General features: G+C 42.2%; 1 protein-coding gene across 9 annotated transcripts in view; it reads left to right on the forward strand.

Moving 5' to 3' along the window:
• DISP1 (dispatched RND transporter family member 1) overlaps window positions 1-22,377 on the forward strand; it is a 130,016-nt gene that overhangs the window by 29,282 nt on the left and 78,357 nt on the right. For 6 of the 9 annotated variants that reach the window (XM_011228898.3, XM_011228901.3, XM_034666573.1 and 3 more), the window contains exon 2: window positions 4,002-4,078. Coding sequence is in view for 4 of the 9 variants with exons in the window: in XM_002922390.4 (XP_002922436.3) it covers window positions 4,072-4,078 (7 nt within the window). In the remaining 5 variants the exon portion in view is untranslated. The remainder of the gene's footprint in view (window positions 1-4,001; window positions 4,079-22,377) is intronic. The other 3 variants (XM_034666568.1, XM_034666569.1, XM_034666572.1) reach the window with 1 other exon arrangement.

Below are 22,377 nucleotides of genomic sequence, written 5' to 3' on the forward strand. Positions count from 1 at the left end.
AACGTTATTTTGTAATGATTTTTCTCAATTTTTAATGTTTAGCTTCTAAATTTAATTCCTCCTTGCGGGCGTGCGAATTTCTCTTTACTACTTGAGGGCCATTCCAATCATCTGCACCACGGAGGAGCGTTTTCTCTTGCTAGTGTAGTGATCTGGGAAGGGCAGATATTTGGAAGAACTCCAGTCCAGTGGCAGAAGGAGGAGATTGACATCTGGTGGGATCTTGTCTTGTCTGCCTTACATTTGAAATTATCTTTGTCCAGAGAGGGAAGAAGAAATACTGCAAATTTGCAGGTTAATGCAAAGGGGCCACATTTTTCTGTTTCTAGCTTTGTGAGTGGAGAAAACTATTCTCTGTATGTTTCCTTTGTTCTAGTTTTAAAACTTCCTATGTGTTCCAGTTTTAGGGCAGTTCCCATTTGTCTGACTTGGCTTTCCATGGAATTTGACAGAACAAAGAAAACATTTTATGATGAAATTACATAAATTCCTTGTGTTTCTGTGACAGGCCAGATTCACTGGACATAAATGAGGATGATGGCAACAATTGACAGTATGTTAAACATCAGCTTAGGGGATCTGTATGGATAACAGGAAACATACAGTGGAGAAATTAAAAATATTATCAGAGAAGATAAAAAAGATAAGTTTTTCAAAGGAATTTTTCAGAAAGAATGTCAAAGTCTGTCATATGTAAAGGCTTTACCGAAATAGGTCAGATTATGACTGGACCAGCCTTTAGGAAAGATGTCTGTGTCCGTACAGCAAGAAGACTCGCAGGAGGGTACCGCTAACTAAAGGAATGCCAGTTAAAATAAGGCAGGGGGCGCCTGGGTGGTTCAGTCGTTAAGCGTCTGCCTTTGGCTCAGGGCATGATCCCGGAGTTCTGGGATCAAGCCCCACATCAGGCTCCTCCATTGGAAGCCTGCTTCTTCCTCTCCCACTCCCCCTGCTTGTGTTCCCTCTCATGCTGGTTGTCTCTATCTCTGTCAAATAAATAAATAAAATCTTTAAAAAAAAATAAGGCAGGAGAATAATTTCATGTCTTTTAAACAGTCATTTTTTTGCTTTTTAAAGAAGAGAAGGCCCAGTCCTGATTGTCAGGTTGGAGGATGCGGAGGGCACCATAAATATGTTCATAGCCTCTGGTCCGGTAATTCCAAGCATAAGCATTTATCTTAAGAAAATAATTTAAAAGACTTAGACACAGCTGCAGAAATAGAAACCTTTTCCTGCAATAGAAACCTTATTTTTCCACCTTCCACAGTCATTGTTTAATGACAGAGTGTGCAGAAGTTACAAGACATAGTCGCTCAGCCACAAACACGCATAGGGCTGTTAATTCTACAGATGCACTTGTACACGTGCTTGCACAAGGCTCACTGGAAGTACAGCCACGGCTCTGGAGATGGGCCATGTGGAGGGTCACGGTGCTATATTCATACAACGAACCTGGACGGTATGCTAACTGTGCTTAGAGGTAGACAAATGCCAGATGCACTTGTGCCACCATGGGGGACAGTCACACCGTAAGGGGTTAGGGGCTCTGATTGTAAGGAGAGCCAACAGAGTGATGGTTCTGAAGACAAGGATCCATCGTGTCTTTCTCATCCTGGTGCCCCAGTAGAGGACCTGTCCTGCAGCCCGCTGTCTGTCAAGGATTCATGTTTAGTCCATCGCTCTTTTCACTAAACTCTGATTGCTGCGGCAGGCTTCCAAACTCCTGCCAGGTGACTTCACCAGAATCACTTGAGCTGTTTAAAAACATAAATGCCTAAGTCTCTGTTCCTTGGAACTCTTACTCATCCATGTGGGCCTATGTTTTCCACGTTTTTATTACGAAATAATTTTAAACCTTCAAAAAACTTAGAGGGGCACCTGGGTGGCTCAGTCGGTTGAGCGTCTGACTCGATTTCGGCTCAGGTCATGATCTCAAGATCCAGGGATGGAGCCCCGGGTTGGGCTCTGAGCTCAGTGTGGAGACTGCCTGAGATTCTCCCTCTCCCTCTGCCCCCCACCCCATCCCCATTCATGCTCTCTCTCTAAAATAAATAAAATCTTAAAAAACAAACTTAGAGAGTTCCCCTTGACCCTTCACCCAGCTTTTCTTCATGTTATCCTATGTAACTACAGCACAATTATTAAAACAAGGAAACTAATATTGTCATAATACTATTAACTGATCTATAAGCTTTATTGGCATTCTGCCAGTTTTCCCATTTATTTCCTTTTTATGGCCCAGAATCTGATCTAGGACCCCAGATTGCACTCAATGGTCTTGTTTTTCCAGTATCTTTGAGTGTGTGAGGATAGCTCCTTAGTCCTTATCTCTCATGATGTTGGCAATTTTGAAGAGCACTTTTTTTTTTTTTTTGGTAAGTGTCTCTCAGTCTGGGTGTATCTGATATTTTCTCATCATTAGGCTGAGGTCATGCATTTGGGGCAGAAATACCACAGGAGAGAAGCTACACACCTGTTAGTACATCATATCAGGGGTATGTGATATCACTAAGTCTTACTACTGGGGATGGTAACTTTGATTTCTTAGTTACAATTGTAACTTCCAAGGGTTGTCAACCCTTAGTAACTTCCAAGGGTTGTCATGAGGGTATGAAAGTATACACACGGTGTTTATCAGAACTTTACTCTGTAAAGTTACTATTTTTTCCTTTGTAATTAAATATCTTGTGAGGAGATAACTTTGCAAATATCCTGTTTCTCAACAAAAATTGCCATTAGGCAGATAGCATAGTAGTAATTCTTGCATCAAGAGCATCTGTGGTTTGAGGACTTTGCAAATATCCTGATTCTCATCAGACCTCTGTGACTCTTGCCTGCCACAATTATTACTATGGTATTTACTTAATTTTTTATTTCTACTATTCCTTCCACATTCAATAATTGGAAAATGACTGTAAGGAAGAACAATCCCTTTTCCCTCATTTACTTATTTATGTCGGTATGGCTTCTGAAGTATTTATTTTACTCTGTGGGTTTTCATCCAATACCATCAATTTATTTTCCTGCTCAAATGGTTGCAGCCTTGATCATTGTGAACTCCTTTGAATTAGCTTTTGACTTTGCACATTTTTTTAGCACGTTTATACTTTGAGACATCACAAGATATTCTAGGCTCGTCTTCTGTTTTTCCTGCAATGGCTGTAGAGCTGCAAGGCTTTCTTGTACCGGAGACTGATATTTAGAAACCAAGATCAGGGTGCTGGACATGCTCCCTGCTGCTTGGGTGTCTTTGCTTGTAGGCCCTTCCAGCTGGACTGAGCTAGTGAATACACCTACGCGTGTTAGCACAGCTGCACACATTCATTTCAGTATCTACGTACCACTGACTCAAATCCCGTAGGACTGGGTTCTTTCTAACATTGCCCCCTTTCTTACTGGTAACTTGTTTCTCCAGCAGTGAGAGACTTGGCTCCCATTATAATACATTTACTTGTTTGTTCAAATCTTGTAGACACAAAAAGCAGTGACTCTAACTATGGGCAGTTTTGTCCCCAAGGGCCATTTGGCAATGTCTGCAGACGTCCGTTGTCACACCTCAGGTGGGGAGTGCTAATGGTATCTGGTGAGGACAGGCCAGAGAGGTCCTGACCCTCCTACTGTGCCCAGGATGGCCCCACAACAGAATTAAATGGTCCAAAATGCCAGTAGTGCCCACGTTGAGAAACCTGGGGCATCAAACAGTTTCAGAATGGGCAGCCTGTACCTCTATGAAAAACATACCATCTTTGTGTAGTTACTTTTTCTTTCGTCTTAACGGTATTCAGTCAAAACAGTGTTACTGAGTTTATTAGGACCAGTTCCTTCCTCCATGTCCTTCAGTGTGATGCACTCATCACCCCATTAGGGGCCTTTGTTACTGTTGTACTCAGTTTGGGGTTTGGTTGATTTGAATGTGTGTTCTAAAAGTCAGAACTTATCCAGAAGTGTGGATCTGTTTTTACAAGTTCGCCAGATGATTCTGATTTTCACCTTTTTTCCAGAACCAGTGGTGTAGCTCATGGGCTTTGAAGTCAGATCTGAATTTACATCCAGTCTCTTACTAGGTATGTGATGTCAGGTAAGTTACTTTCCCTTCCTGAGCCTGTACTTCCAAGGGTTGTCATGAGGGTATGAAAGTATACACACGGTGTTTATCAAAATGTCTGCACAAAAGGGGAGCCCAGATGAGAGCTGTGTTCATTCTTTCATGTGTCCATTTAACAAATACATTGTGTTGCTACTGTGTACTTCTTCCCCAGTGAGACAAAATAACTAAGACCTGGCTCTTGCCTTTGAGGGGCTCACGTTTTAGGGGGACTCTTGGCGGTTTTGCAGAAAGTACAATGGCCGTTTCTTACATTGATGTGCAGTATAAGAGACTAAGATGAAAGTAAATCATGATTTTATGGAAGCTTTTCCTAGAAGTCCTAACGGGTGTAGACTATGTATGTATATCTCCAGTGAGCTATCGTGATAAAAAACAGTCTGGAGAAATAGATCATTATGTGTCTCTGTCTCTCTCAAAGAGAAGTCATTTCAGCCTTCTAAGGATGTCTGTATCAGACTGTATGAAGGTAAGCTCTCTAGTGAGCACCTGTAGTCAGGTGTTTGGAGTTCTTGGATGCTAGGCATTCAGGTGATTTTTAAAATATATATGTAAACATCAGGCAGTGCTTCTCAATTTTAGTGTGTATACAGATCACCTGGGGATTTAGTTAAGCAGAATCAGAGTCAGTAGATCTGGACTGGGGCCTGGGACTCTGCATTTATAACAAGCTCCCAGCAGATGTAGCTGGCTGTGGGTCACACTTTGAGCAACATGAGTTATTGTATGACTTTGAAATCATATTTTCTGGCTTTGAATCCTAGTTCTTCAACTTACTAGATGTGTACCTCTTATTAGTGATTGATTTCACTCTGAGCATATTGCACCTCGAAGTTATTAGCTATTGAAGTGGATATGTTGAGCATAGCAACATTTTAAATTCGTGGTACGTGAAGACAAACCTCTAACAACTCACTGGTAGAATCGAAAAGCAAGTGTCATGATTTGGTATTGCAGTTAAAGATGTGCTTCTTCCATTTGGAACCACATATTATATTTGAGATTTTCCTTCCCCATGGTGACAGCCACTAAAACTAAGTACCTAAAGAAACTGAAATTAGGACCAGAGTTGTGTTGTGTTGTGTTTTGTTTTTTAAGTAGGCTCCATGTGGAGCCCAGCTTGGGGCTTGAACTCACAACCCTGAGATCAAGACCTGAGCTGAGATCGGGGGTCAGACACTTAACCAGCTGAGCCACCCAGGCACCCTGGTTTTGTTTGTTTGTTTGTTTTTTTAAGTAAGCTGTACCCCTTCACGTGGGGCTTGAACTCATGACCTGATAACAAGAGCCGCATGCTCTACCGACTGAGCCAGCTAGGCGCCCCAGGACCAGAGGCTTAAAAAAAAATGTGTATATATATACACATATATATAATAACACTGTTCTCACTGTGTTAATATGTAAATAATAAATAAAAATGTTTTAGTGAAACGGTTTTTGAACCCTCAGTATATAAAACAATCATGTATTATTTACATTGTCCTGTTAACAGATTTCTAATTTGTGTGTTTTTGAATTTAACGAAGTTTTGGGTACAAAAGTACATCTCTGTAGTTTATATTCTAAATCGGACATACGTGCTCAGGAGTACAAGGGGTGGAAGAAAAAAGTTTTGATTTTACTGCTATGTAGCAGAGAAAAAATGCCTTTCTTTTGAAAACAATAGTGAGGGCACATGTGACTGGTTTGCCACGGGGACTAACTAAAGAGCCCCTCAGGGTGTTTCCAGGGTATCTGACACTGGAGATCACTCCAGGTAGTTTAGCTGGAATTGGGGGCCCTTTACTCGGAACCAAATGTCTGGCAACCCAACATCCCTCCCCTCCCCAAAACAGAGGGTAAGGGAGCTCAGAATTTAGGTGACAAATTAGTGTATTACATTAATTAAATGGGACTGACCTAGTCCCAATTAACTAGAGTTCCAGGATCTTCAAAACAAAATAAGTATTAGAGGTTTATGGCATACGTATGAACGGGTTAGCCCACGCTGTGGCGAGATGAGCTGCTTGGGGTCTCCCTTGTTCTCGGTCTTTGCCTAGACATTTCATGCTACCTGAGCCACAGTGCTAGGCTTTTTGATCTGCAGATACTTTTACACTCTTAAAACTGGTTGAGGACCTCAAGGAGCTTTTGTTTATGTGAGTTACAGCTATCAATCTTTACCACAGTAGGAATTAAAACAGAATTTTAGGGCATGCCTGGCTGGCTCAGTTGGTTAAGCGTCTGTCTCCAGCTCAGGTCATTATCTCAGGGTCTTGAGATTGAGCCCCGCCCCACCAGGTCAGGCTCCACACTCAGCAGGGACTCTCCAAGTTTCTGTCTCCCTCTGACCCTCCTGCTCATGCTTTCTCTCTCTCTTTCTCTAAAATAAAGAAATAAATCTTTTTTTTTTAATTTAATTTTTTAAAGGGAGGTGTTTCAATAATTGCTTTTACTTTTGTTTGTTTGGTTTTTTTTTAAGATTTTATACATTTTTTTATTTGAGAGAGAGAGACAGAGCTCAAGCAGGGAGAGGAACAGGGAGAGAGAGAAGCAGACTCTCCTCTAAGCAGGGAGTCTGACATGGGGCTTGATCCCAGGACCCTGAGATCATGACCTGAGCCAAAGGCAGATGCTTAACTGACTGAGCCACCCAGGCGCCCCAAAGAAATAAATCTCTGAAAAAAAAAATATATATGTATGTATGTATATATATATATATATATATATACAAAGTAACATTTTCTGCAATTAAATGATTCCTAATTCATGTTACAAAATTGAATAGATCCTGTTTTATGCCATCTCATGCACACTCAGCGTGATACTTCAAAAAAAGAGCACCATGGTGTTCTGGTATGTTCTGCCCGATGAGAAAGTGTGAAAACCCCTGCAGCGGGCAACTCGGGAGGCTCTGTTTAGGCTTCATCTGCTATGTGTGATGTCGCCTGTGGAGTCCCTCCCTCTCAGCTGTGGGGAGACCTCTCCAACTCCGACACGGGAGCTGATGCTCATGCTCCTTTGATGTTTCTCCTCCACGTTTTCCTGATGCTGGCGGCACTGAGAGCGAGGGGCTGGGTCCTCTAGTTGTGAGTGCTGGGAGAACATCAGAGGCGGGACGGGGAGCAACGTTCCCAGAGAGCAGCTGCCCGATTCAGGTATTCATGCGCTCAGAAAGTGTATGCTGAGCACCCACTATGTGCTAAAGCACTGAAAAGGTCTGAAAACCCCAAGCCTTACCTTTAGAGAAAGCCACACTGGCAGTAGGAAGACAGCATTTGTATCTCTCTGGTAAATAACGCCTGCATTTCTTCCTCAAGGAGGACTGACTAGGATAGGAGGCAGCCGAGCACAAACGTGGCTGGCTGGAGGCCAGCTCTTTGAAGTTTCTGAACTTGTGCAGACTCGGTCTGTGGACCCAGCGGTAGAGGAGGCTGCATGTGCTTTGATGTCGGAACTGTTGTGAGACCATCTGAGCTTGCACTTCCTTTGAAGAGAGTGACTTCAGGCAATCTTGGCGTACGTGGGGCCAATCAGGTGACCTAGAAAAGCCTAGAAAGAAAAGCCCTCTGCCAGAAGGGAGTTGAAAATAGCTGCGGGTTATTTGAAATGGGTTATTTGAAACATCGTGTTTACTTAAAGAGTTTCGAGAGAGATTATTTGGAGTTAATCTAGTTTCCCTACAGGCAGAGGGTAAATTGCTGAAGAGGATTCCTTGCTCCTCCCAGAAGGTGCGCCAGCTGTGGTGCTCCCGCTGAGGCCTCTGGGCACCGCCTGTGTCCTTGCAGACGTTTCTGGGCGGATGAGTTCACAATTCTGCACACACACCAAGGGTGCGGTTGAGATGTTTTAAATTAAGGGTTTCGAGTGGGAAAAGTCCTCACAGAAGCTGACAGCGGATGGTTCTGTTCGGAGATGCAGAGTTATCAAGTTTCTCTTTCCTGAGGTCAGGTTAATGGGAAATCGGAAACCAGAAGCTGGTTGGTGTTACCCTCTCACACTTTAAAACCTTGCTTGTTAAGATAGGTGCATTTTTAAAATACTTGTTTGAATACGTAAATTACAAGCCTTATTTTCCTGCAGCTTGTCATCCTTCTGAGTGGCTGTTCTGATCCTAGCCAGAGCGTCTGGACATTTCTCAACCAGTTGAGAGCAAAATAAACCTGTCAGAGTATTTTCTTCTCCCGTTACTCTAACACTTCTAGGACAAAATACTTAGTAGTTTCAGGCCTAACAGTTTCCTAAACGAAGTCATTAATTATAAATACCACATTGGTCTTTAAGAAAATTTTTAATCTTGTCTTTTAAAAATTCAATTTATTTAAACTAGAAACAACAACCACTTTTCTCCTATCCTCTGCCTCCCCCACCTCTGGCAACTACTGGTCTGTTCTCTGTACCTGTGAGCTTGGGGTGTTTGTGTGTTTGTTTTAGATTCTGCCAATAAGAGCGATCATGTGGCATGTTTCTCTCCCTCTGATTTATTTCAGTGACCCTAACACTCCTCAGGGTCTGTGCTGTTGCAAATAGCAAGGTTTCCTCCTTTTTTATGGCTGAGTAGCACTATTACACACACACACACACACACACACACACACACACACACACATCTTCATCCATTCATCCCTCGACGGACACTTGAGCTGCTTCCGCATCCTGACTGTTGTAAGCAATGCTGCTGCAGTAAACATGGGGACGCAGATATCTTTTCAAGTTAGTGTTTTCATTTTCTTCACATAAATATTCAGAAGTAGCATTGCTGGATCAGAGAGTAACTCTATTTTTAATTTTTTGAGGAGCCTCCATACTGTGGTCCACAGTGCCTGCACCAGTTTGCGTTCCCACCACAGTCCCCCTTTCTCCGCATTCTCACCAACACCTGTTGTTTTTTATGTTGTTGATTTTAGCCATGCTGACAAGTGTGAGGTGATACCTCTGTGGTGATTTGTATTTCCCTGATGATCAGTGATGTTGAGCATCTTTACATTGCCTGTTGGCCATCTGGATGTCTTCTTTGGAAAAATGGCTATTCAGATTGCCCATTTTAAAATCAGATTTTTTTTCTATTGAGTTGCATGAGTTCTTTATATATTTTGAATATTATCCCCTTATCAAATGTATGATTTGCAAGTATCTTCTCCCATTCAGTAGTCTGCCTTTTCGTTTCGTTGATGGTTCCCTTTGTTTTATTATTTATAAATATCACATTGCTTTTGTTTTTAATATTTTTGTGCTCAGAATAATGATGTCTTTAAGAATGGAAACAGCTTTTGTCCTAACTTAGCAGGTGGGAGTGGGGTTCGGAGGTCATAACAGCAGGGAAGTGACACTGTTGACCCTTTATTATCCGATTGTTCCAGTCGCTGATCCTGGGTTTTGATAGGGACTCTCCTGGGGCCTTGGCTGCTTGGTCTTCGAAATATTGATTATGGAACTTGAAGGAGTTCATAGTTTGGGGTGGATTTGCAAAGTGGGTCTGCCTGAATGTGAGAAGCAAGTTGGCGTTTCCTCCCAGTTGTTTCATTGAAGACCATTCCTAGTAGATGGTTTAGCTTTATGGACTTACCCAGAATGGTCACAGCGTGGCTCTCCTTGAGTTTCCCCCCCCCCCCCCCCCCCNCCCCCCCTGCTGAGTGATGTGTGTGCAGCGCTGAGAAAGGCCACTGGTACAGTTTGATCTCAGCTGGAGAGGCAGTCACAGTGAGCCCCCCGTGTGACACAGGCCGGCCGCTGCATGGGCGTGAATGGCACAGAGCAGGTCCTTACATGCGTGTATGGTGTTTACACACGTGTATGGAACAAACCATCTTGGGAAGAGTAAAATTTCAAGCCATTACATGTGTTGGACAAGCCAATCTTAAGAAAAAGAGTTTTTTAAAGTAAAATTTTTCATGGTAGTTTATTTAATGAAAAGAGTTAAAAATTCTACTTTTAGGTTTTTTTTAAAGATTTTATTTATTTATTTGACAGAGAGAGAGCACAAGTAGGGGGAGGGGCAGAGGAAAAGGGGGAAGCCGACTCCCTGTGGAGCAGGGAGCCCGACTTGGGGTTCCGGGGCTCGATCCCAGGACTTTGGGATCATGACCTGAGCCGAAGGTGACTTAACCGACTGAGCCACCCAAGTGCCCCCTATTTTATTTATTTATTTATTTATTTATTTATTTATTTATTTATTTATTTATTTATTTAAGTTAAGTTTTTCTCTGAAGCAAGGGTGTGCTTGGTGGATTGTATTTTCATGCCCACAAGAGCGGTAGAGTCTCTAAAATGTTGAGTGTTTGGCTGTTTTTATTGTTGCTATCCGTTGAAGGTAACAGGCAAACCAGAAGGTGTTCCAGCAATCCTTATTTTCTCCCACAAACTTCCACAACATCCACAGTGCTAACTTTTATCAGAACTACAAACATTTTGAAGTTTCTTTTTATGTTATTTTAGTGATAACCTTATCTTGAGTCACTGCTTATGTTCTGTGTTTTGGTGGGTTTTTGTTGTTGTTGGAAAGACTTCTAAGAGAGATTTCTTAGTTTTTTAGTTGTTTCCTTGTTTTTAGCCTTGAAACCTTTTAGATAAGTAGCTTGGTTTTTTCTGAGATTCTAACTCTTGTTAAAAATACATTTTATACTTCCAGTCATGTTTTTCTGATTATGGTCTATTTTGGAAAGCAGTGTCAGGATCCTTTCTGAGGTCAAGAATTTTTACCTTAAGAATGAGGGGAGAAGAAACGTCAAAATCCAAGTAAGCAAGTATTAGATGTCTAATCCCTTGAAAGCCAGAGTTCTGTTTGGTGTCCAGTTACCTTTTCTGATGAGCTGATTAATGGTAGGGGGTCTGTTTTCCTCCAGTAAGTGTTTTTCTGCAATTCCTAAAGATTGCTGTGCAAAAGGAACTCCTTTGAGAGATTTTCTGATGAAAGATGGCAGAAGGCAAACACTAGCACTTGGGGTACTATCTCTTGTTTGTGTGATACCATTTTTCTTCCAAATATAGTTTTGAATTGGCTTATCATTTTTCTCAGAGTCATAGCCATATATTATTACAACTATATGAAATGTATGTGCTTTGGGCAAAAGGCCACAGGAAACATGGAAACAAGGAAAATCCCTATTCTGTTAGAAACTTAGGATAATGGGTAAAAATAATTTTTAAAAATTTCACAATGTTACGGGGCACCTGGGTAGCTCAGTTGGTTGGGCATCGACTCTTGATTTCAGCTTGGGTCATGATCTCAGGGTTGTGGGATCGAGCCCCATGTCAGGCTCCACGCTTCTCTCTCCCTCTGCCCCTCCCCCTGCTTGCTCTCTAAATAAATAAATCTTTAAAAATTTTTCTTAATGTTGCTAGAATTACCTCAGCAATATGTAATAGTCTAAGGAAGACACTTTTCATTTTTGACACTCTTAAAAAATATTTTGGCCTTCTCCATATTGCTGTTTCAGAGCAGAAGTCTTAAGAAAGTACTGAAAAGTTTTATCTTCAGTCCATGAATTTAAATCATTTTGAAAGCAGTCATACCTGAGAGCTTTACCTTTTGAGTTCTCTTGTTGGCAAACATTCTTAAATTTTAAATATCAGCTGGAAAGCTGAAGTAAGTTGATGTTAATGTATTATTACTAAACAAGATTTCCTTTAATATATAGAAGGTTACAATTCTCAGACTTTTACTGTTTTTAAGTGATTACGGATGGCATCCTTATAATGAACTGCCTGCCATATTCGATAGGCTCATTCAGTCATTTATTCAACACGTAGAATTCTCGGTTGCTTTCTGTGTGACTATGATGTCGCACGCTGGAAACATAGTCAGTAGTGGGCAGAGCAGTCCTGGGTTCTGCTCTTAGTGTTTATTGATGTGCTAGTTCACGGCCCACGGGCCAGGTACCTGGCGTTGTCCTACAGGCTAGGGTCATGCTCTGTGGAGGAAGAAGCAAGCAATAAATAAGTACATAAATAGGTGATTAAGTTAATTTCAGATAGGGATCAGTGCTTCAAGGCCAGGGAGAACTAACTGTGGACATGGACTGATCTATTTTATAGCCTAGAGATGCCAGTACAATTAATCACACAGATAAATACGATAAATGCCATGAAGGAAGAATGGAGTGAGACCATGTAAGTGAGGGAGGTGGGGACTAGTCTATTTTGAGGGAGACAGGGAGGACTTCCTGGAGGAGGTGACGTTTGAGCTAAGATGTGAATGACGACTAGGTGTGTCAGTTTCCAAGGGGCTGCCATGTGAAGTGCCACAGACTGGTGGCTTAAACAATAGAAATTTATTGTCTCACAGTCTGGAGACTAGAAGTCTGAGATCAAGGTGTACCTTCGGAGGTTTCCAAGGAGAATCTCTTCCATCCTCTCCCCTAGCTTCTAGTTATTTGCTGGGAGTCTTCAGCGTTTCTGGCCTGTAGACACATCACCCCTGGCTCTGCCTTCATCTTCACATGGGCATTCTCCGTGTGTGTGTGTGTGTGTGTGTGTGTGTGTGTGTGTGTGTGTGTGTGTATGTGTCCAAGCTTCCCCTTATATCAAGACACCAGGCATATGAGCTCATCTGAAGAAATTACTCAGTATTGACCCTATTTCCAAATGAGGACATTCTGTGGTGTTGGGGTTGGGACTTCAGTGTTTGAATCTGGGGGGACACGGCAACTCACAGCACCAGCAGTTGGCCAAGTGAAGAAGGGGGAGAGGAAAACTTTTTTCTCCCCGGAAGCGAGGACAGCACGTGAAGGTCTCGTGTTGGAAAGAAGCCTGGCTCACTTACAGACAGACTTGGGAACTAGTGCAGTGAGGTGGCCCTAGGACATCCCAGGTAGGACGGGTGCAGAGGCCGCGTGGGCCCTGAGCATGGCCTGAAGGAAAGCGGGATTGCCTTCTGCAGGTGCTGATATCCAGCAGACAGAAGTTTGTATCTGTTGGTCAGGAGCGAGGCTGCGACTGCAGGGAAGGACCTGGGCGTCGGGTGTTCTGGGTCAAAGTTCGCTAAAATCACTCAGAAACAGTATCTCAGGTAGAAGGGCTGGGCTCCTTAGAACCTGAGGAGAACCTGCATTTGAGGAAGAGGTCAGAACAAGCAGCCCACAGAAAGGCAGAAGGAGGTACCAGGATGGAGCCCTGCTCAGAAAACTGAGTCAGAGGACTGGTTAGTGCAGCAGGTGCCATGCGAAGTCAAGGAGAAGGAGAGCTGAGGTCGGAGGTCAAAGACCAGGCTCTGTAGGAGGTGAGAGTGGAAACCTGACTGTTGTGTGCTGAGAAGAAGCAGGAGTAAATCATTAGGAAGTGTCTCTATTTTATATAGTTCACATTTATACTACAGCATAAAAATATATAGTAAATGTATTGAGCACTGGCAGTGGAGGGGTAAGGAAAGCAGCACCCAGACGTGGTGGCAGATGGCACGATTGGAAGCTGAGAGCAGGAAATAAGTGTGTGTGGGGAGGAAGGGGTTGGGCGATGAAGATACCTAAGAGTAGGGTTTCCTTGCATAATTTATGTCCTTTTTCCCAGACCCCAAATGGTGGGGAAATCAGGAAAATAGGGAAAATATTGTAACTGTCCTGTAAGAATTAAGGTTTAGCAATGAAGGCAGAGATTGCTGATTCAGAGGGTCCCACTGACATCAAGTCCTGAACGAGAGCAGGAAACATGCACGCAGGTGTCATGGGCCAGGGTGGACATTCCTGGGAACCCGGACAGGATCGTGCAGGAGAGATTCACCCTCTCCCTTGGGGCTGTTACATGTATTTGTGTTCTTAGCCATATCTGCTGCTAACAGTGAGTCATTCTTGCAAACGAAATAAGTATTTTTTAAAAAGATTGTATTTATTCATTTGAGAGAGAGAGAGGGACGCAGGTAGAGGGAGAGGGAGAAGCAGACTCCCTGTTGAGCAGGGAGCCCCATGTGGGGCTCCATCCCAGAAACCTGGGATCATGACCTGAGCCGAAGGCAGCTGCTTAACTAACTGAGCCACCGAGGGACCCCACAAAATAAGTATTAATACGTTCATTCACATAGTTCATCACTTTGTATGAATCTAGGGAGTGGTGTTCCAAGAACTAACAAGTACTCACACAAACTGGAGGTCTGGACCTGCGGTTCTGTGTCACGCCGGTGCCCCTCTAGGGGATTCAAATGACGTTGTTGGAATGCTACCTTATTATGTTTGTTGATGGTTTCCAGGGCTCGATACTTGCTACAGGCTGCAATTATTGTCAATACTTGAGTAGAACAAATGCAGAGAAGGTGAGTGTGGCTGTGGGATTGAAACTGATCTGTAATCTGAATTTGCAAAGCAATACTGACTCATTAGCAAAACCAAAATCAGGACAAGCAGACAAAATAATTTCACTGTTAAAAAAGGAAATGGGTGTGGAATTTGAGAAACAAAACAAGTAAATAAAGAAAAAAGGGACAAAGCAAGAAACAGACTCTTAGCTCTAGAGAACACACTGCTGGTCACCAGGGAGGAGGTGGGTGGGGGATGGGGGAAGCAGGTGATGGGTATGAAGGAGTGCACCTGTTGTCATGAGCACCGGGTGACCTATGGAACTGCAGAATCACTGTATTGTACGCCTGAAACCAGTATTGCACTGTATGGCAACTATACTGGGTTTTAAGAAAATAAAAAACGGAAATGAGTTTAAATGAAGCAAAATATACCAGAATGCCCAGCTTGGAGATCGCACCATCTGTGCAAAATGAAAGAAATTTTTCTGTGCCTGGTCATTTGTCATGAAACAGAGATTAAGACTGTCACTGTTTTGTGTGTTTTAAAGTTTTCATTTAAAAAATGATAACTTTTGGGGCACTGGGTGGCTCAGTTGGTTAAGCACCTGAGTCTTGGTTTTGGCTCAGGTCATGATCTCAGGGTTGTGAGATTGAGCCCCAGTGGGGCTCGAAGCGGGACCTACTTGGGATTCTTTCTCCTTCTCCCTCTGCCCCTACTCCACTCACCCCCCCCTCAAAAAAAAATGATGACTTTTGGGGCCTTTGGGTGGCTCAGTCTGTTAAGCATCTGACTCTTAGTCTCAGCTCAGGATTTGGTCTCAAGGTCATGAGTTTGAGCCCCATGGTGGGTTCCACGCTTGGTGTGGAGCCTACTTAAAAAAAAAAAATGATGACTTTTATATATCTTTTCATTTTTAAATGATTTTGTTGGACATTTGTGTTATGTTCATTTCGTTTACTGTTTACTGTTATTAGATGTCTATGAGGTGTACAGATCATTTTTACATGTTATTGAAATATATAACAATATATTGGTTAATAATAATAATGAATCACGCCTTTGTTATTAAATCTTATGTTACAGTAAATTTCTGAAATTTTTAATATAAGTCTATCTTGGAAAAATTATTCACTGTGTATAATTTCTGTCACTTGTTATTTTAAACATAAATGTATGAAAAATACAGACTAACGTATGGTATTGAGAATTCTTGGGGATTCCAGTTTCTGGTCTCAGATATGTCAGGGATTCACCACCTGAGACTCTGATTTGACCCAAAGGCTAAGATGAAGGACACAGGTAGAGAAACCAGCACGTGAGTAGGGACACCTCTTCTTTCCTTTTTTTCCTTCCTGGGAAGGAACACAGGATGCATGGAAATGTAGATGAATTTCGAAATCTAAAAGAGGCTTTCTGTTTTCTCTCTAAAGAAGGAGTGAACTCATCCCTCTTGATTATGATGGGCAAGCAGGCTGGCCTGGGTGGCCAGGGCGGTGTGGTTATAGTTGGGAAGAGCTGACCCAGGGATGAATCTGAGAGAGCACCATCCAGTTGAAGGCCAGGGCAGGCATTTTGGGGAAATTCTGAAAGGCTTAACTGATGACCCTTTGTGGAGCTAACCCCCTTGGTGCTTTTTTGCCTCTACACTCATTCCAAATAGTTAACTGAAATAACAGTCTACTTAGAAAACTAGTTCAACACATTTTAGTGTTACTTTGGCTTATATTTATTGTTTTAAAAATAAGTGATCTTTTTTTTTAAGATTTATTATTTATTTGAGAGTTCGTGTGCATGTGCGTGCTTGCAGGTGTGTGCCTGGGGGGGAGGGGCAGAGGGAGAGAGAATCTCAAGCAGACTCTGCACTGAGTGCAGAGCCTGACACGGGGGCTTGATCCCATGACTCTGAGATCATGACCTGAGCTGAAACCAAGAGTTGGATGCTTAACCAGCTGACCCACCCAGGTGCCCCAATAAGGGATCATTTTTAAAGAGCTGAAACCAAGAGTTGGATGCTTAACCAGCTGACCCACCCAGGTGCCCCAATAAGGGATCATTTTTAAAGAACACCGAAATACAAACTTTTGCCATTTTTCTCAATCTGTTACTATTCCTTGTTGAAGGAATACATCAGCATCAGCGGTTGGCCCTGGTTCTGACTCCTGATACCAAGACAGAGGAAATTATGTGCAATTCACCTCTTCAAGAGAACATGATTGATAGACAAACAGATAAGTAGAACAGAATAAAGAGTCCAGAAATAGACCCACACATATATAGCCAACTGATTTTTCAACAGAGGTGCCAAAGTCATTCTGTGGAGAAAGACTAGCTTTTCAGCATGTGACACTGGCTTAACTGGATCTTTTGGGGGATGGGTGAAATAACCTTGATCTCCGTCTCACGGCAAATACCAAGGTTTTTAGAAAATCGATCGTAGACCTAAATGTTGTAAAACCTAAAACCAAAGCTTACAGTGTACTTGGGGTAGGCAGAGATTTCTGTCTTAGTCCATTCAGGCCCACGTAACAAGGTAGCACAGGCAGGGGCGGGTTACTGAAAGCAGATTTCGTATCTCACAGCTCTGGGGGCTGGAAGTCCAGGATCAGAGTGCTGGCGTGGTCGGGTGAGGGCCGTCCTCTTGCTGGTGAAATTCTCATTGTGTCCTCATGTGGCAGAGGAGCTAGGGTTCTCTGTGGGCTTCCTTCTGTGAGGGTGCTAATCCCAGTCGTGAGGGCCTCATCCACATGACCTGATCACCTCCTGAGGGCCCGCTTCCTAATACATCCCATTCAGATGTAACATATGAATTGGGGGGGTAGACACAAGCATTCAGACCATAGCAACTTCTTAGGACAAAATCACCGTTCATACAATTAAAAAAATGCTTTGTTAAATTGGACTTCAGGATTGTACATGTTTCTGGCCTTCAGAAGTTACTATTTAAAAAATGAAAAGGCAAGGCATGAAGTTGGACAAAATATTGGTAAAACAATGTGTGACAAAGAGGTTGTATCTAGAAGATTTAATGAATTTTTACATTACAATAGTAAGACAATTTTTTAAAAATGGGCAGACCTGAAAAGACACTTCAGTTATTTAAAATTCACAGCGAGGGGGCTCCTGGCTCTTGATCTCAGGGCTGTAGATTCGAGCCCCATGTTGGGTGTAGAGATTGCTTAAAAATAAGATCAAAAAGATAAAATTCACAGCAAGATACCACTTAGAGCCAGCAGAATGGCTACAATTAGAAAGACGGAGAAGAACAAGTGTTGGACAGAAAGCAGAATGAGTGGAACATTTTTGCTGGGCGTGAACGTGGCGTCATCGCTAGCACGACAGCCAGTCTCTGAGTAAACACACATGCAAGTCCAGAGCTGCACGCTGATCCGAAGCAAGGGAAAACAGATGCCCATGGGAAGACTTGTGCATGAACATTCACATCAGCTTTATTTAGAATCCACAAAAGCTGGAAATAACCTACGTGTGTATCCGCAAGAGAATGTGCAAATGCAGAGTCGGGAGATGGGTTAGAGGGGTACAAGTATTCTGTAGCTCGAGTCTAGTAGTGATCACGTGGACGAGTCCACCCGTTGGTCAAAACTCATTGAAATCTGTACATTTTATTGTGTGTAAATGATACATCAACAAAGCTGTTTAAAAATAAGAACATGAAATTGTGTTTTAAATCATTAAAATATTGTTAGCATCTAGCTTTATGTATTTGTCAGAAAGCATTTGGTCAGTTAAATTTACGAGGAGCCGTTCTGGATTTCTCAGGTGTTGTATTAAACTTTCGAGGAGGCCGTTCCGTGAGCCGGTCATGAATAGTTTAATGTTGCACCTAATAGTTGTGGTGTGATTGAGAAATAACGAGGTCTGTCCCGTTCTCTCCAGGAGAAACTCCTTAACATCTGCAGCTCTTACTTTCAGTTGAGTGGCTTGTATTTCAACACTCATACCAGCGTTACTAGATTTACTTTCCTGTATCTTCAGAGGATCCGGTACTTGGTGTCTCAGTTAAACTACACGTGCCTTAAAAACATGAATCTGTTCATTTTGGATTTCCTTTCGTGAAAATACTCCACATTGTGTCGGCTGAGTTGTGAGAGTGCGCATTCTCCCGTCTTCATCTTCAGGCCCCAGTCAGCAGTGCCCACCTGCAGCATCCTGCTCTCCTGCCTTGTGTCTGTGTGTCCTGCACAGACATTGTTGGCATCTGATTTTCACTAGCGCAGTTCTTAGAGGAAAAACATAAGCTTGCTTATGAAATGGTCTTATTTGTAGAGTTCTGGTTACTTTCTCTGGGGTTGGTTGTAGCTTATAGCACATGGAAGAAATTTAACTGCAGGGATATAAAGATGTTTTTTAGTGGAAAACTCTGTACCAGTTGATGTATTATAAAAGTTTAAGGCAGTATCAAAATGTCTTTTTCAGAGGCGGTGAGGGGAATTATTTTTAAAAGACCAAGCTCACACAGCAGTTGGGGGAGGGACACAAATACTGAAGTATCAACTTGGTTTTTATGTGGCATAGAATGTTCTTTGAAGAGGAAAAGCGATTCTGTTGAAAAACAAATGAAACTTCTTAGGTAATTTATAGCTTTTGAAATCTTTCCTGTTTAATTTTTGGTTTAATAATAACAAAAATTTTTTTCAATTAAAAAAGTGCCTAATACTTTAAACCATTTTCTTTAAAGATTTATTTATTTCCTTGAGAGAGAAAGAGTGAGAGAAAGTGAGAAAGAATCTCAGGCAGACTCCCTGCTGAGCACAGAGCTGGAGGTAGGGCTCCATCTCAGTACCCATGAGATCATGACCTGAGCTGAAATCAAGAGTCAGACGCTCAACAGACTGAGCCACCCAGGGGCCCCCTAAACCATTTTCAAACGTGGCATCTCTCATGAGCTCCCCAGCAACCTGCTGGGGTTGGCAGGGAAGGCACAGTTTCCATTTTTAATAGATGCCGTATGAGGTTGCATCCAGGGTTAGGTTATATAATACATGTTACATTACTTTCGTTCTCTTAAATCTCCTGATATCGGAGCTTGAATCTTGGACTAGTTTAAATTAAGCAAACCAGTTGGCGTACTTGGGCCCTGATCTGGTTTATCTAAGTACGTAACTAACGCTGAAATAGTTTAGCTTTTGTGACATTTAATCTTTGACGCTTCTGAAAAAAGATTTTAATATCCTTTTAGAAAATAAGTTGCAAATACATTTTTGAGCAGCTTCTATTTGAAATAACACTTGGCGTGAACACAGTCTTTTACTTTTTCAGTTGATTCGTACGATAAGGCCACGAGAAAACCAAAGTTCACAAGAATTATGTTTCATACAGTCTTTCCACAGCCTGGTGCTGTCTCCTGCAGTTTTCAACCTGTTAGTTGTAGGGGGTAGAAATCAAGAAAATAGAGTCTTCAATTCTAACGGTAAGACGAGATCTATAACAGTTTTAAAAGTGACTTGCTTTCCTTCAGTCTCTGCCTTCAGTATCTAATTTTTTCAGGCAGGTGTCAGATGAAGACAAGGATATCTTCTTAGTTGAATTATTATCTGTGATTTCTAAGTTGTGGGCATTCAATCCCAATTTTTATGTTGACCAAGTTTTCAATGATAAAATCTCCATTTTAGTTATGTCCTCATTGCAAAGGGTGAGGGCCTTATTTTATATTGTCTGGCTTAAAGGAATGAGGTTATTTAACTGGAGCAAGAAGAGATTTAATGTTAATTTCTATGTAGAGCTGTCTGTTGCCGTAATCCAGTTTTTCAAAAAGTAATGGTTTTTACACTCCCAAAAGTTTTCTGACTTCAAGAGTTCAGTTAATTTTACTATAAAGTTTAATAAAAAGTACAATATATGCTGTGTTATTAGGTAAATTAGTAAGATTAATTAAAGCAAGTAAAATTCAGGTAGTTTAGTTCCTAAAACCCTGACGGGGCTGACGTGTTGGAAAGCGTACGTTACCTTAGGAACGTGAGTCCTTAGGACTGACCTATCCAGTGGGCAAGAGCCTAGGCTCTGAGCTAGTTGCTAGGCTTTAATGTCAGTTCTGCAATTTTGGCAGATCTTCGTTTTCTCATTGATGAAATGGGGGCAATCATGGTACTTGCTTCTCCGGGGAAGAATGAGGATTAGACAAGGTTTATTCATGTGAATAACTTGGTCATCCATATATGGTCACACGATACAGGGAATTTGGATTGTCTATCTCAGTAGATGAAACAGAAAACAGAAAATCTAGTTGATGAGTGACTTTCAGTTCATTGTACCCTTCATTTGTTGTTGTTCTTGGCTTCTGTTTTCTTTCTTCTATTGGGGATCCTACTGAGTAAGGAATTAATAGGAATATGGAAAAGTTGCATCCTTCAACAAGTTTGCAAACTGGATGATCTATCATTGGGTAGTCTGAAAGACTGAAACTTGACTGTAGTTGTGCTTTAAATGAAAACAGCAATAACCAAAATAACCCGGAACTTCCTTTAAAAAAAAATGCTATTTGTTCTAGAGCAGTTTTAGTTTCATAGCAAAATGGAGAGGGAGGTAGAGAGACCTCGAGTGTGTCCCCCGACCTCACGCATGCACAGCCTCCCCCGCTGCCAACACCCTCCCCAGAGGGGACACTTGTTACAGTGGATGGACCCACACTGACATATCCTAATCACTCAGAGGCCATAGTTGTGTCCACTAGGGTTCATTCTTGGTGGTGTGCATTCTGTGGACTTGGACAGATGTATCATGATGTGTATTTTTCATTATAGTATTACAGAGTGTTTTCACTGCCCTCATAAACCTCAGTGCTTCACCTCTTCATCCTTCCCTTCCCCCTCAACCCCTGGCAACCACGGATTTTTGTAGTGTCTCCATAGTTTTTCCTTTTCCAAAATGTCTTATAGTTGGAATCCTACAGCATGTGGCCTTTTCACATTGGCCTCTTTCCCTTAGTAATAAGCATTTGAGATTTCTCCATGTCTATCCATGGCTTGAAAGGTCATTTCTTTTTAGCTCTGAGTAATGTTCCATTGTCCGTGTGGACCTCCGTTCATTTATCCATTCATCTACTGAAAGACATCATGGTTCCTCCCAGAACATACTTTTAAGGCAGGATAGTAATTCACCTGAAAAATCATAGGTAGACCAATATGGAAGTAGTGAACCGTGATCTCAAGTGATCCCAGTGTGATCCCAGCAAGTTAACTATGATCTCACTTGTGATCAAAGCTAATATTATGAGGACAGAGTGATGAGTGGGAGCCAAAGTTAGGGGCTCTGTCTGGAAATCTGGGCATGAGCTGAGGGGAGATTTTATATTTGCCTTGTTGTTATTTTTAAAACAAAAAACTAAGCTTATTTGTGAACTGATGGGGTGAGCCAGGAGAGAGGGAAGATTTTGCGAGAAGTGCTGGACAGCGTTCTGTAGTGTGCAAGGGAATGGCATCTAGGGCACAAGTGTAAGGTTAGCCTTACGCATGAGAGTAGTTTATCTCTGCCCTGCGTGCGGATGCTGCTGGGCCCCTGGCAGTGAGGGATGCTGCTGGTTGCTCATGTATCCCCAGGAAACTAGAAACCCAGGTCGTTGGCCCAGCACAAGGATGGGGAGGATTTGTCAGAGGTTTAAAGAGCTGGGACCAGGTGTGAAATAGTCATCAAAAAGGAAATGCTCACAATGACTGCAGACAAAGGTAGGTTTCCTTCCTAAGACTAACAGCAGACTTACTAGCAGGTGCCAGAAGGCTGTGGGCTAACACCTTCAAAGTGCTAGGGGAAATAATTTAAGAGTAAAAGTGAAAAGAAGACATTTTGGGATCTGCAGAGACTAAGGATGTATACTATCCATAGATTTTTGCCAAAAGAGCTGCAGAACCGTATGCTTCAACTAGAAGGAAATTGAACCCAGGTGCAAGCGTGAGAGGCAAGAATCAATACGAGCAAAGAAGTGGGTTAGTGTTTTGGTACATCTAAAGAAGCATTAATTGTAAAAGTAAATGTTGAAATGTAACAGTATATAGTTAAACATACTTGCTAATATTACAGCGGGAAGGGTTTGGGGCGTATGCTTGACTGTGACAA

Source organism: Ailuropoda melanoleuca, chromosome 8 (genome assembly GCF_002007445.2).
Source record: "Ailuropoda melanoleuca isolate Jingjing chromosome 8, ASM200744v2, whole genome shotgun sequence".
Classification (NCBI taxonomy): Eukaryota; Metazoa; Chordata; class Mammalia; order Carnivora; family Ursidae; genus Ailuropoda; species Ailuropoda melanoleuca.